The sequence below is a fragment of the Dermacentor silvarum genome, chromosome 4, assembly GCF_013339745.2.
Source record: "Dermacentor silvarum isolate Dsil-2018 chromosome 4, BIME_Dsil_1.4, whole genome shotgun sequence".
NCBI classification, from domain to species: Eukaryota; Metazoa; Arthropoda; class Arachnida; order Ixodida; family Ixodidae; genus Dermacentor; species Dermacentor silvarum.
In genome coordinates this window covers 59,757,177-59,770,987 of record NC_051157.2, presented here as the reverse complement: position 1 = coordinate 59,770,987, position 13,811 = coordinate 59,757,177, and the positions used below count along the sequence as shown (strand labels likewise).

General features: G+C 48.1%; 1 protein-coding gene across 1 annotated transcript in view; it reads left to right on the top strand.

The window, feature by feature from the left end:
• LOC119450098 (TAF5-like RNA polymerase II p300/CBP-associated factor-associated factor 65 kDa subunit 5L) overlaps positions 1–13,811 on the top strand; it is a 35,572-nt gene that overhangs the window by 9,962 nt on the left and 11,799 nt on the right. Inside the window, exons 9-12 of the mRNA XM_037713463.2 lie at positions 6,614–6,711; positions 8,916–8,997; positions 11,283–11,394; positions 13,319–13,487. Of these exons, the coding sequence (XP_037569391.1) occupies positions 6,614–6,711; positions 8,916–8,997; positions 11,283–11,394; positions 13,319–13,487 (461 nt within the window). The remainder of the gene's footprint in view (positions 1–6,613; positions 6,712–8,915; positions 8,998–11,282; positions 11,395–13,318; positions 13,488–13,811) is intronic.

Below are 13,811 nucleotides of genomic sequence, written 5' to 3'. Positions count from 1 at the left end.
AGGCGGCCGACGCACGCACCAAGTCAAAACGAAACTACCGTTCGCTGCAACAAGTGCGGACGAAACCGCGGCCGCTATCGTCGCGATCATGGACGGCGACCTTGCGGTTCAGAAGGCAGGCGGCCGACGCACGCACCATGTCAAAACGAAAGTACCGTTCGCTGCAAGAAGTGCGGACGAAACCGCGGCCGCTATCGTCGCGATCATGGACGGCGACCTTGCGGTTCAGAAGGCAGGCGGCCGACGCACGCGCCAAAGTCAAAACGAAACTACCCGTCGCTGCAACAAGTGCGGACGAAACGCCGGCCGCTATCTACGCGATCAAGTCAAAACGAAACTACCGTTCGCTGCAACAGTTGCGGACGAAACCGCGGCCGCTATCGTCCGCAATCATGGCGGCGACCTTGCCGGTTCAGAAGGCAGGCGGCCGACGCACGCACCTAAGTCAAAACGAAACTACCGTTCGCTGCAACAAGTGCGGACGAAACCGCGGCCGCTATCGTCGCGATCATGGACGGCGACCTGCGGTTCAGAAGGCAGGCGGGCCGACGCACGCACCAAGTCAAAACGAAACTACCGTTCGCTGCAACAAGTGCGGAACGAAACCGCGGCCGCTATCGTCGCGATCATGGGACGGCTGACCTTGCGGTTCAGAAGGCAGGCGGCCGACGCACGCACCAAGTCAAAACGAAACTACCGTTCGCTGCAACAAGTGCGGACGAAACCGCGGCCGCTATCGACGCGATCATGGACGGCGACCTTGCGGTTCAGAAGGCAGGCGGCCGACGCACGCACCAAGTCAAAACGAAACTACCGTTCGCTGCAACAAGTGCGGACGAAAACCGCGGCCGCTATCGTACGCGATCATGGACGGCGACCTTGCGGTTCAGAAGGCAGGCGGCCGACGCACGCACCAAGTCAAAACGAAACTACCGTTCGCTGCAACAAGTGCGGACGAAACCGCGGCCGCTATCGTCGCGATCATGGACGGCGACCTTGCGGTTCAGAAGGCAGGCGGCCGACGCACGCACCAAGTCAAAACGAAACTACCGTTCGCTGCAACAAGTGCGGACGAAACCGCGGCCGCTATCGTCGCGATCATGGACGGCGACCTTGCGGTTCAGAAGGCAGGCGGCCGACGCACGCACCAAGTCAAAACGAAACTACCGTTCGCTGCAACAAGTGCGGACGAAACCGCGGCCGCTATCGTCGCGATCATGGACGGCGACCTTGCGGTTCAGAAGGCAGGCGGCCGACGCACGCACCAAGTCAAAACGAAACTACCGTTCGCTGCAACAAGTGCGGACGAAACCGCGGCCGCTATCGTACGCGATCATGGACGGCGACCTTGCGGTTCAGAAGGCAGGCGGCCGACGCACGCACCAAGTCAAAACGAAACTACCGTTCGCTGCAACAAGTGCGGACGAAACCGCGGCCGCTATCGACGCGATCATGGACGGCGACCTTGCGGTTCAGAAGGCAGGCGGCCGACGCACGCACCAAGTCAAAACGAAACTACCGTTCGCTGCAACAAGTGCGGACGAAACCGCGGCCGCTATCGACGCGATCATGGACGGCGACCTTGCGGTTCAGAAGGCAGGCGGCCGACGCACGCACCAAGTCAAAACGAAACTACCGTTCGCTGCAACAAGTGCGGACGAAACCGCGGCCGCTATCGATCGCGATCATGGACGGCGACCTTGCGGTTCAGAAGGCAGGCGGCCGACGCACGCACCAAGTCAAAACGAAACTACCGTTCGCTGCAACAAGTGCGGACGAAACCGCGGCCGCTATCGTCGCGATCATGGACGGCGACCTTGCGGTTCAGAAGGCAGGCGGCCGACGCACGCACCAAGTCAAAACGAAACTACCGTTCGCTGCAACAAGTGCGGACGAAACCGCGGCCGCTATCGACGCGATCATGGACGGCGACCTTGCGGTTCAGATGGCAGGCGGCCGACGCACGCGCCAAGTCAAAACGAAACTACCGTTCGCTGCAACAAGTGCGGACGAAACCGCGGCCGCTATCGACGCGATCATGGACGGCGACCTTGCGGTTCAGAAGGCAGGCGGCCGACGCACGCACCAAGTCAAAACGAAACTACCGTTCGCTGCAACAAGTGCGGACGAAACCGCGGCCGCTATCGACGCGATCATGGACGGCGACCTTGCGGTTCGAAGGCAGCGGCCGACGCACGCACCAAGTCAAAACGAAACTACCGTTCGCTGCAACAAGTGCGGACGAAACCGCGGCCGCTATCGATCGCGATCATGGACGGCGACCTTGCGGTTCAGAAGGCAGGCGGCCGACGCACGCACCAAGTCAAAACGAAACTACCGTTCGCTGCAACAAGTGCGGACGAAACCGCGGCCGCTATCGACGCGATCATGGACGGCGACCTTGCGGTTCAGAAGGCAGGCGGCCGACGCACGCACCAAGTCAAAACGAAACTACCGTTCGCTGCAACAAGTGCGGACGAAACCGCGGCCGCTATCGACGCGATCATGGACGGCGACCTTGCGGTTCAGAAGGCAGGCGGCCGACGCACGCACCAAGTCAAAACGAAACTACCGTTCGCTGCAACAAGTGCGGACGAAACCGCGGCCGCTATCGACGCGATCATGGACGGCGACCTTGCGGTTCAGAAGGCAGGCGGCCGACGCACGCACCAAGTCAAAACGAAACTACCGTTCGCTGCAACAAGTGCGGACGAAACCGCGGCCGCTATCGTACGCGATCATGGACGGCGACCTTGCGGTTCAGAAGGCAGGCGGCCGACGCACGCACCAAGTCAAAACGAAACTACCGTTCGCTGCAACAAGTGCGGACGAAACCGCGGCCGCTATCGTCGCGATCATGGACGGCGACCTTGCGGTTCAGAAGGCAGGCGGCCGACGCACGCACCAAGTCAAAACGAAACTACCGTTCGCTGCAACAAGTGCGGACGAAACCGCGGCCGCTATCGACGCGATCATGGACGGCGACCTTGCGGTTCAGAAGGCAGGCGGCCGACGCACGCACCAAGTCAAAACGAAACTACCGTTCGCTGCAACAAGTGCGGACGAAACCGCGGCCGCTATCGTCGCGATCATGGACGGCGACCTTGCGGTTCAGAAGGCAGGCGGCCGACGCACGCACCAAGTCAAAACGAAACTACCGTTCGCTGCAACAAGTGCGGACGAAACCGCGGCCGCTATCGTCGCGATCATGGACGGTGACCTTGCGGTTCAGAAGGCAGGCGGCCGACGCACGCACCAAGTCAAAACGAAACTACCGTTCGCTGCAACAAGTGCGGACGAAAGCGCGGCCGCTATCGACGCGATCATCGACGGCGACCTTGCGGTTCAGATGGCAGGCGGCCGACGCACGCGCCAAGTCAAAACGAAACTACCGTTCGCTGCAACAAGTGCGGACGAAACCGCGGCCGCTATCGACGCGATCATGGACGGCGACCTTGCGGTTCAGAAGGCAGGCGGCCGACGCACGCACCAAGTCAAAACGAAACTACCGTTCGCTGCAACAAGTGCGGACGAAACCGCGGCCGCATTTGACGCGATCATGGACGGCGACCTTGCGGTTCAGAAGGCAGGCGGCCGACGCACGCACCAAGTCAAAACGAAAGTACCGTTCGCTGCAACAAGTGCGGACGAATTCGCGGTCGCTGTCGACGCTACCATGGTTGGTGACTACGCATTTGTGAAGGCACGCAGCCGACGCGCGCACCGAGTGAAAACGAAACTACTGTTTGCCTCAACTGCTGTGGACGAAACTGCGGTGGTTATCGATGCGATCATGGATGGCAACTACGCACTTATGAAGGCACGCGGCATGCCGCCAACGCGGTGTTATGCGCGGCGATAAACGCAAGAATAAAGTCTTAAGGGCGCAATTAGGCACGAAGCGCTCCGGCGTTGCTGTCAATCACGTGCCGCGCACGCTTGCCACTGAGGACCATGGCGATGCGGACTGCGCCGCTTCGTTTCGGTTGGACGCTAGCGCCGTTCTTGCTCTTCTGCGGCGCGTATTTGCGATGCTCCGCGCATTTTTTTCTTCATTTTTTTTATTCCTCCAACGTATACGTCAGTGCGCACGCAATCAGCACCTACGCTATCTACAAACGGCAGAAATCCGCATATTGGTAAATTACGGCCTCCGAGATTTAAGTGCGAAAGCTTAGGCGTAATGCCCGTTTTCGGAGGTTGGGTGGCTACAAGCGGCTTGCGAATTTATTACTTAGTTCGCGCGTTGCCGTTACGCGCTGTGAGTGCTTTTGGACACTCGGGCGTGAGTAACGGAGGTTCTGTAGATCGAGCGCACCTCATTTTCGCCGTTTTAGCCACTTGGTTAGCGCGGGACCACGGAAAATTTATCAGTGGCTCGCGGAACCCCGAGCAGGGGCCGGCGGAACCCCAGGGTTCCGCGGAACCCACTTTGAGAACCCATGGCCTAGTGGTTACGACGCTCGCTTTGGGACCGGGGGTACGCGGGTTCGGATCCCGCCTTCGCAAGAAAGTTTCTTTTCTTTCTTGGTAGTGTCTTGCTACGCACCACAAATTGCGGCTGGCTTAAACAGCTTTGCTGTTAAAACACTTTATGAATTTTTACAACAGAATCTGGAGAACAGTTCATAGAATCTTGTCAATAGGCATCTATAAGCCGAATCTCACAACAAGTTTGACCAGTAATTATGGAATGCAAACCACTGATGCCTGCTGTAGACACCACATTGAGATCAAAGCTTCCATGTCGACTGTATGTATCACTATCATTATGGCCCTCCAGGGATATAAATTCCATTTTATTCCATTTTATTTCATTTATTCCATTTTATTTGTTTGCAATGATGTAGTAAGTCGTGAGGCCAAGGTGATGGTTAATGTGTTCAAAATATTACAAATTCTTTAGTGGTTCTTTAATACTGTGTCTTGTCTGGCCACTCTGGTTTTAGTAAAAGAGTTTTCTTTCTGTTTTATTTTTTTTTCACGCTATTTTTGTGGTCTTGTATATATTTTTTTACTTGATTCTTCTTGCGAGTGCGTGGTCCAAACTCTCGTTGATCACCCGATATAAAGGGGAAGGCCGCATAGACAATCATCATTATCGTGCACTTTATGTTGAAGCAGGCTCTTTAATATACAGTCAGTTGGTGTTCACTCAAAGTCCTGAGGACCATGGATTTTTGTTTCAGCTATGGAAAGTTGAATAATCTATAGAACAGAATTATGAGTTCTTGTGCAAACATGCAACAGGGAAACAATTATGTTCCTTGCATCTTGATTTTATGAATTCAGCTACAAATATAAAGCTGTAGATACCTTGCAAATATCATCATGGCTACTGAAGCCTGCAAATGTCCTCTCACCAGCCACATTTGGCCTCATTGCTCTGCGCATGGAGGCCAGAACGTTTAATACCCCTGTCACACGGGCACTCGAAAGTCTTTTGAGCAAATAGTCTTCTCCCGAAAAAGAGTTTCCCCCGCAGACACACGACAGGGAGCGATCTCTTTTTCAGAAGCGGTCTTTTCTGGAAGAGGAGTTCGCCGATCTCCTTTACGGCCGAAAAGGAGTAGCCTTGAAACCACTGGGCACCAGCAATTATCATATATTAAAGAAAATAATCAATGCGTAATTTTATGTCGCCTAGGCTCATCATAAAAAAATAATTTTATGTCTTGTAGAAGGTGTAGTAAACCCAGTAATGGTCATTTTCTTCTGTACTCTCGTAAGCAGGTCGAACGGGCTGGGGATGTCACGCGATGACGCTCTTTAAACTACTAAAATGAATCCTTATATTAATGTTTTTTTATGTTAAATTTATTTGAAAATCTGTAAACAATAAGTTTTCACTTTATATTTTGCGATACATAAGTTTTTTTTGGCTGATATTGTTTCGAACGCTAGCGCCACGCTTTCTGTAGCGTGTCCAGAAGATCGTCGGTGCCGTGTGTCTGCTGCGCAGCACCTCTTCATTCAAAAGTCTTTCAACTTGGTAAAAGACCGCTTGCGTAAAAGAGTTTTTGCGTGCTCGTGTGACAGAGGCATTAGTTAGTTGAATTAACTAAAGCCTTATAGAAATAGCTGCCCTCAATACATACGCAATATAGGCCAGTTAAAACTTTGAGATGCATTCAAATGATGAGTACTTGAAATATTGTAAATGAAGTTGGTAATGGCAGTTTCATCAAAAAACTAAATTGTGGGGCTTTATGTGCGAAAACCACGATCTTATTATGAGGCACGCTGTGGTAGGGAACTCCAGATTAATTTTAAACACCTGGGATTCTTTAAGGTGCACCTAAATCTAAATACACTACCATACTTGCATTTCGCCCCCAATCGAAATGTAGCTCCTGCGGCTGGGATTGAACCCGCAGCAGTGCAACGCATAGCCACTGGACTACCGAGGTGGGTGGGCAGTTTCATGTAAGAAATAAAATTCCCAAGTGACCTTCCTTTGCACACATGGACGTATTTGGTACCCTTGGAGATGCAGAGAGAGGCCTTTGTCCTGCAGTGGACATAAATATAGGCTGATGATGATGACGTATTTGGCTTACAAGGCCTTGTAGGTGGGGTGGCCTGAAGGAAGTGTTTTCTTTCACTTTGCCAGTGACAGCAAATTGCTGCGAGGCCACAGTGGGCCTGTTTATGGCCTTGACTTCCTGCCTGGAAAAGAGCTGATGCTGTCGTGCTCCGAAGACACCACAGGTGGGTGGATGTTTTCCATGGCAGCTTTGTATGGGGCACAGATGGTGCTTGCGTTTCACCATCAGGATAAGGCTGGTTTGTAGCATCAAAAGGAGGAGGAGAAAAAGTTCCTGCCAATCTAGAACCACAGTGCCAGGCATGGATTTTCCAATTCGAGTCATACTCTTAACTGTAGTGTACATCAACTGTTGTTAATATGATTTGTGAATTATGTCCCGATTTATATTTGCCTTTCCTATGTATGTTAATGGGAAATGCTCTAGTGGCATGGAAAAGTTTATAGGAAGCAGGATTGGTGAGAAAGCTGAATTCTCGCATTGCTTGGGCACAAGGCTCGGAATTGAGAATTTCTCAATCTGTAGTAGTACTATGTGTGACCACACAGGGCTGCATTTGTTTATAGCTTGCATGCCTGAAGTAAGCAGTAATGTTAATGGGATGTGGGCCTTGGGTTATGGGTCATCGGTCATCGGTCATGGGTTAGAAAAGATTGTGGGTCAGGGATTGTGAGAAAAAGCTCTTTCTGTTTCAGGAAAGTGTGGTGTTAGGCTGGTTGGTGCACAGTTGTCAAGGTGTGTGGTACAAGAGAGAAAGAAAGAACAACAAATAGACCTTTTGCATCACGCACATTCACAGCTGTGCATCAAACAGGGTTGCCATCTTTGCCAAGAAAAGAAACCGGCATAGAGTGGGGGTGGGGGGTGTTGTTTGTGAAGATTATTGTAAGCAAATATACAAACAAAATAGATGGAACAAAATGAATTGGTGATGCACCGAGTACAAACTTTGCACGATCAGTTATTGGAAGCCTCTATGTAAAATTTGCTTCACTTGTCGCTCCTGTAGTTATAGTTGTGTGGGGGCTGGAGAATGAGCAGTGTGTGTCTGTTTCACTTATGTGGCCTGAACTGGTCATGTCAGCTGACAAAGTAAGCACTGGCAGTAGACGATCACCGGGGGCATATATCGGAGAGATGCACAGGATGCGCTTGGACTTGTCGGAGAAAGCTCATAAGAAAAAATAAAATCAAACTAAAGCATGAACAGTTCGGACTCGCAACTCAGTGGAGAAAAGTTGAAAAAATTAAAAGCAACCACACTTGCGACAAGACAGTTGTCTATTATGTATGAACACTTAACAGAGTGTGTGCGATGCAGTTTATAATGTGCCAATTTAGGGCGAAATACATTCATACAAGTTTATTACGAAACAGCAGTCACAAAAATAAAATAAACGATCAAACTGAGAAATGCCGGGCTGCCATGGCGGTCGAACTGGGCACCGTGAGAAAAAAAAAACGGCTGTGCTGTTGGAAAACCAGCCAGGGGGCAATCCTAGCACCAACTAGCCCAACACTACTTTGATGCAACAGAAATAGAGCTTTTTTTTTCTTGCAACCAACTGTAAAGCATGAGGCCTTTTGTTTGGCTTCTGTGGATGCTGCAAAACAGTAGAATTCTCTCGTGGGCTGAATGGTTGGCTTGGAACCAAAAAGCACGACCAGAACTTGGCTGTGTGGGCACGCCAGTGCACACATCAGTTTCAGCCTGTGTGACTTTTAAAGGGGCACTAGAGAGTTTTAAAAGCTAGCCTCCTACGACGACACCAAAAAAGCCACTCATATCGTGAGAAGAGGTTTGGCAATCCTGGAAAAGCGCAAGAACAAAAAACTGGTGGTGTCGCCGCCTGAAAGTTTTCACACCAGTTCAACATGATGTCGTAGATTTTAACGACGCCTGCTTGGGCCTAGTTAATTGCTTATTGGCAAGTATGGAGTACATTGCATCGTGCACTGAACTTGGAAAGTTTCAAGGACTTTAACTGAATGCCACAATGGCCCATATACAAAAATGTAGTTTAAAATATGCGACGTCACACTAGCATACTGGTGCTGTGGTTTCACTGCAAAATTAAAAAATTGGACCTTTGACCTTGACTTTCTCTTTTAATAATCAACCTATTGCCACAAAATTAACGAAAATATAGTTTTGAAAGAATGCTTCATCAATCTAAACTGACTTAGTGTTTCTCTTTAGTGTTCTTTCAAGTCTCATTATTTGGTGGGGTCCAGGCTTCTTGTCCGTGCAGGCACTATATAAGAAATAAGCGTATGGATATAATGTGCTTAGCATACTGGCAGGCACTAAAATCAGTATTCATGAAGTTATTTTCGTGCATTTTTTCTTTGCTTTTTTTTTTGCAGTGCGAGCATGGAGCTTAAAAACACACAGCAATGTCGCCATTTACCGAGGTCATTCATATCCTGTCTGGGACATTGACATTGGGTATGCCAGGCCTTTCCTTCTGGATTTGAACTTCTACTTCACTATGCCAGAGCTTTGCACTTCCTCAGTTACTGATGCTGCTGTCTTTTTTTTTCTGAAACATTTTGGACCAGGCACAAGTGCTCTTGAAACATGGAGCCAAACTATTTGAATGTTACAGCTTTTTGGGGGCTTCTCTTTGTGCTTGCTTTACACTGTGCAGAATCAAATTAAGCAAAGTAATGCTAGCTCATTTCATGCTTGCGTTGTTAAATCACCTGCTTTCTGATGGCACTGTAGAAACGCGTCAATTTAGCACTTGTGCTTGGCTGCGACTGAGACGTGGTGCCATAGAGTGTGGCGTTGCAGTGTCTTGCGAAATAAAGTAGAACTGACCTGTATTTTCAAAGTTGTCGAAACTCTAGCACACGCTTCTCGCACTTGAAAGGATGACATTTAGCCAGTATTAATGTTGGCAAACACTTATAATATATCTTAATTTGATATTAAGGTTGGTCTTGAAATGTCAGACCTGGTATTTCGACTTTATTATGACATCATGACACAGCAAAATTTGCTGACACTGCATTGCAGTAAGGCTAGGCATGATAAATGTTACTCATAAGAAAGAAAGGACAAGAGTGTTGTGCGCATTTCTTCTGGCTAAGCTCGTGTGGCAGCCACTGTGATAAGAACAGGGCAACCCATTGTATCGTGACATTGTGACACAGCCACCTCCTGGTACCAAAACAGGTTCGTGGAAACAAGTATTATATCAAATTATTTAAGACACTGTGATGCTTTCCATTGTTTTTTGTTTTTTTTTGTTTTTTTTTTCCTAGGGTTTAGAGGGTTTGGAGCTTCATTTACCGAAAAATAAAATGACATGTCGAAAATTTCTCTAAGGGACCCTAAAGGCAAGCAGTGAATCAGCATAGATCTAACAATCTATATTGATTCTAAAAACCTCGCAATGTTAATTTTTCACCAAGAGACCACTTGTAGAAAACATTTAAGCCAAAGGTGCCGCACATTTCTTCCTTCATTTGAATTGCCCCCCAAATTTCTTATGGCCTTGTGGGCTTCTTCCAAAACTGCTCTCGAGGGTAAAACTGCCCGTCTCGCAGAAATTGGGCGGAAGTTGTCTCTAATGCCTATGACTGACTTTTTTTTTATTCTGTAATGTGGAGGCACTGCTATTCTATGTCAAATGTATTTGTAATAACTTCCATTTTGTCTTCTATTTTTTCTCTTGTAAACTGAAGGAACAAAATATACCACTTCTGCATTTTCTTCTTTACTGTGAACAGCGACTATGAAGTGGGCTGATCATGTTTGTTCGTTTGTCATGCTTTGGTTCAGGCACGGCAAGACATAATGTTGAAAATATATATCAAATCTGTGATCAAACCAATGATCCTGCAATTTGAAGCCAAGAATTCTAATCACTGTGCCATGGCTGCTTTACACAAGCGAACAAGTAATAAGTTGCATTGGGCACTGATGAATACTAATTGTTATCGGTTGGGCTTGTCTCATGCCCATACCACAGCATTGATTGAGACATGGTTCCTGCGACTTTGTCGCTTATTCACTGCAGCGCCCTGTTTCTTCACTCTGCCAGCAGTCGCATTATGCTGCACATCCTTTCTGCAAGATTTGCAGGTTTGTGCAGAGAAATGAAGGAGAGAGAGAGAAAGAAGGAAAAAGAAGGATGGAAAGGTGCACTCCATAACGGAACTTGTGGATGGCTTGCTAGCCAGGCATGTCGTGCAGGTCCTGCTTTCAAATGGATGGCACCATAGACATTGTGCATCTGTGGCTATGCATGCAAGCTGCATGGTTCTTCAGATTGCAGGAGAGACGTAGTGTTGTCCAGGAATTTCCATAAATTCTTCCTTTTGGTGCTGGAGTTCTCTCGGAAGCTTTCTTGGAATACCAGGGGGTTATTCTAAAGGTCACATGGGTTTCTATTTATGCATCCAGGCGCTGGGGACTCATAATTGTTGCTCACAGTAATTAAGAAATTAAGGATTGTAAAAGCATTTTGTGGCTTTGTGATTGTCGTCGTTTCATTTCTTGCGATTGCAATTTTTTGTGCTACTTTAAATCACGGGTATGTCGGACACGCTAGATTAATTAAGGAAAAGTTTTCTTCGTGGTTTCGCTTTGTGGTACAGCATCTCCCTGTTCATGTGTTGTCGAACATCGTGTCATGTTTGTTTGTTTAGGCTGCAGCTTTTGTATGAGCATTTATATTTTGTGTGGTGCTTCAGTATTTCATTGTAGTTGTGTGATGCATGCAGGCCCCTGGGGTTATACTTTGCCACGGCATCAAAAGACAGCACAGCAAAGATTTGGACACTTGAAAGGACGTACCCACTGAGGATACTAGCTGGCCACAACATGGACGTCGACGTAAGGCTTTCACTGTTAGTCCGGGTTGCATAAGTTTGAATAGTTCTGTGCATAAACCTATAGATTGCATAGGTCTAAGAGCAGCTCGTCATAGCTATACCCAGGCTATGTTAACAGAAAGACAGTTGAAATTTTTAGATGTATCTGTTTAAAGAGACACTAAAGGAAAATAATAAGACAAGTTAAATTGATAGATTATTTGTCTAGAAGTCTGTCATCATTCTCTGTGTGCCTATACAGTCGCCGATTGATAATTCTGACACGCTTGATTATTTGTACACCTTTCAGCTTGTCGTTTGGTAATTCGGACTCTGCCTCCACGACCACGTGCTAATTTGGCCACCGAGTCATGTTAGAAAGAGCAATATATTTGCTTTCATATGTTGCCGGCATGGTCATCAGCTATGTATGTTGCCGGCACCTTCCGAAACCGAAACTTGCAAAGTCTAGTCGATCCACGAACCAGTAGTCGCCAGCTGTGTCCAAAGCATGGGACAAGCCTAGCCAAGCTACTAAGTTCTAAAAGCTGCATTCTTCATAATTTGCAATTTGTCATGCGAGTGCTGTGCATCCAGCATTTGTTTTACACTTTGAATAGCAACATGGTCCTGGGGGCGACTTCTTTTATTGCTATTGTGAAATTTTGTCGCTCAGTATCATCAAGCTGCTTCACATGGCGCCAACTGCACTCTCGATGTTAACGCCGACAAGCGTCGCATCCAACAAACAACGACCATTGCAAAGTAACCTGCAACAGTGGTGCACCGACGGGGGGGTTTCGGGGGTTGTAACCCCCCCTCCCTGAGGCCGACTTAACCCCCCTCTTTTGTTTAACCCCTTTTCTTTCCTTGCGCATTTGAGTACTGCAACTGAGATGTAAGACGCGCAATCGTCTGCACACTCACAAAAAGCGCATTTTTTGACAATTTCCCGTGAAGAAATTGAAGTTAGTGCTATTTAGATGGTATTGGCAAACTGTCAACCCCCCCCTGGCAGAGATCCTGGGTACGCTACTGACCTGCAATCATTTGGCTATTGCAGTGTGGTTGACTTCTGTTATGTTACCATGGAACGGAGATTTAATGCATGCGTTGACTGCACTTTCATCTATCTGCAGCGACAGCATGGCAGCGGTCGAAATATGAGCCGACCAGATTGCAGGCAAGTGTATGTGCATGCAGCAGTGCTTTAACAAGCTTTTTGACCACTTGTGATAAAGTCATATATTTTTTGGCAAATCAAATATTTAAGATTCTTGATTATTCATACTTTTCGACAGTTCTTATAGAGTCCAAATTAACAATTGGCGACTATATGACTTCTGTGTGTAAAAAATTGCCACTGAAGGTCCCTCTGCTGCTCCTCGATTTGAATCCCACGCACCAGAACAGATGAGTTGACGTGATCCCCCACTTGACCTCCCTCTCTGCTGGTCTGTGAATCAGCCAGTGCTGAGTCACGTCAGAGGTACCGTAGTCCAAAAAGTGGTAGTGCCACTCCCAATTTTCTAATTTTTGTAATTTTCACACGGGCACAAGCTTTGTTCTCGTTACAAATCAATTCGTCATTACAGAAACCTAATCTTTTAATCTAGCTTGACTTAATATTTTCCTTTAGTGTCTCTTTAATGTGCTAATGTGCAGTTGTGGTTATGCAGTGACTGAATGTGTGCGATTAGCTGTTTTTCTCTACAGCATGTTCTTATTTTTCTGCGTCTGATTTGCTCTATAGATATCATGCACTTGCCAAAATAAATGTATGTGAAAGTTCAGCGCCCTTTTGTTTGCGTTCTTGCCTAAATCATCCTTCATATTTTTCATGCTGTAAGGTGTTTACCATAATCCAAAACCACCTAGCCGACCTACAACCCAGAGATTCACTTGAGTGTTAAGTGCCTGCGTGCTTCTTCTGATTTCTCATACAGTGTGTGAAGTTCCATCCCAATAGCAACTACGTGGCGACAGGTTCGAGCGACCGGTGCCTGCGGCTCTGGTCGGTGCAGGATGGCCGGGTGGTACGCAGCCTGCCCGCTCACCGGGGCACCATCTTTGCTCTCGCCTTCTCACCCGACGGGCAGCTGCTCGCCTCAGCTGGTGAGTATGGGCTGCTGGTGCCAGCATGGCACTGCCCTCATCAGTGAATCGTGTTCAGTTTATGTCGCTCGTAAAAACTGATGGAGCAGCATAACATTGACTCGCGTTAATTCAAGCTCCTAGAGAGCCCAATTTTTGTTTGTGTGATTCAAAATTGACTAAAATGTCGTTAATTCAGCTGCAACCACACAAGACATATTTCCAATGTGTTTCCAGCACAGCATTGCTTGGTGTCGATGCAGCCACATTGTGCTTCACAGTGACTGTTCTGTAATCTCTGAAGAAGCGCATTCCATGTTGGTTGTGGATTAAAAATGAATACTC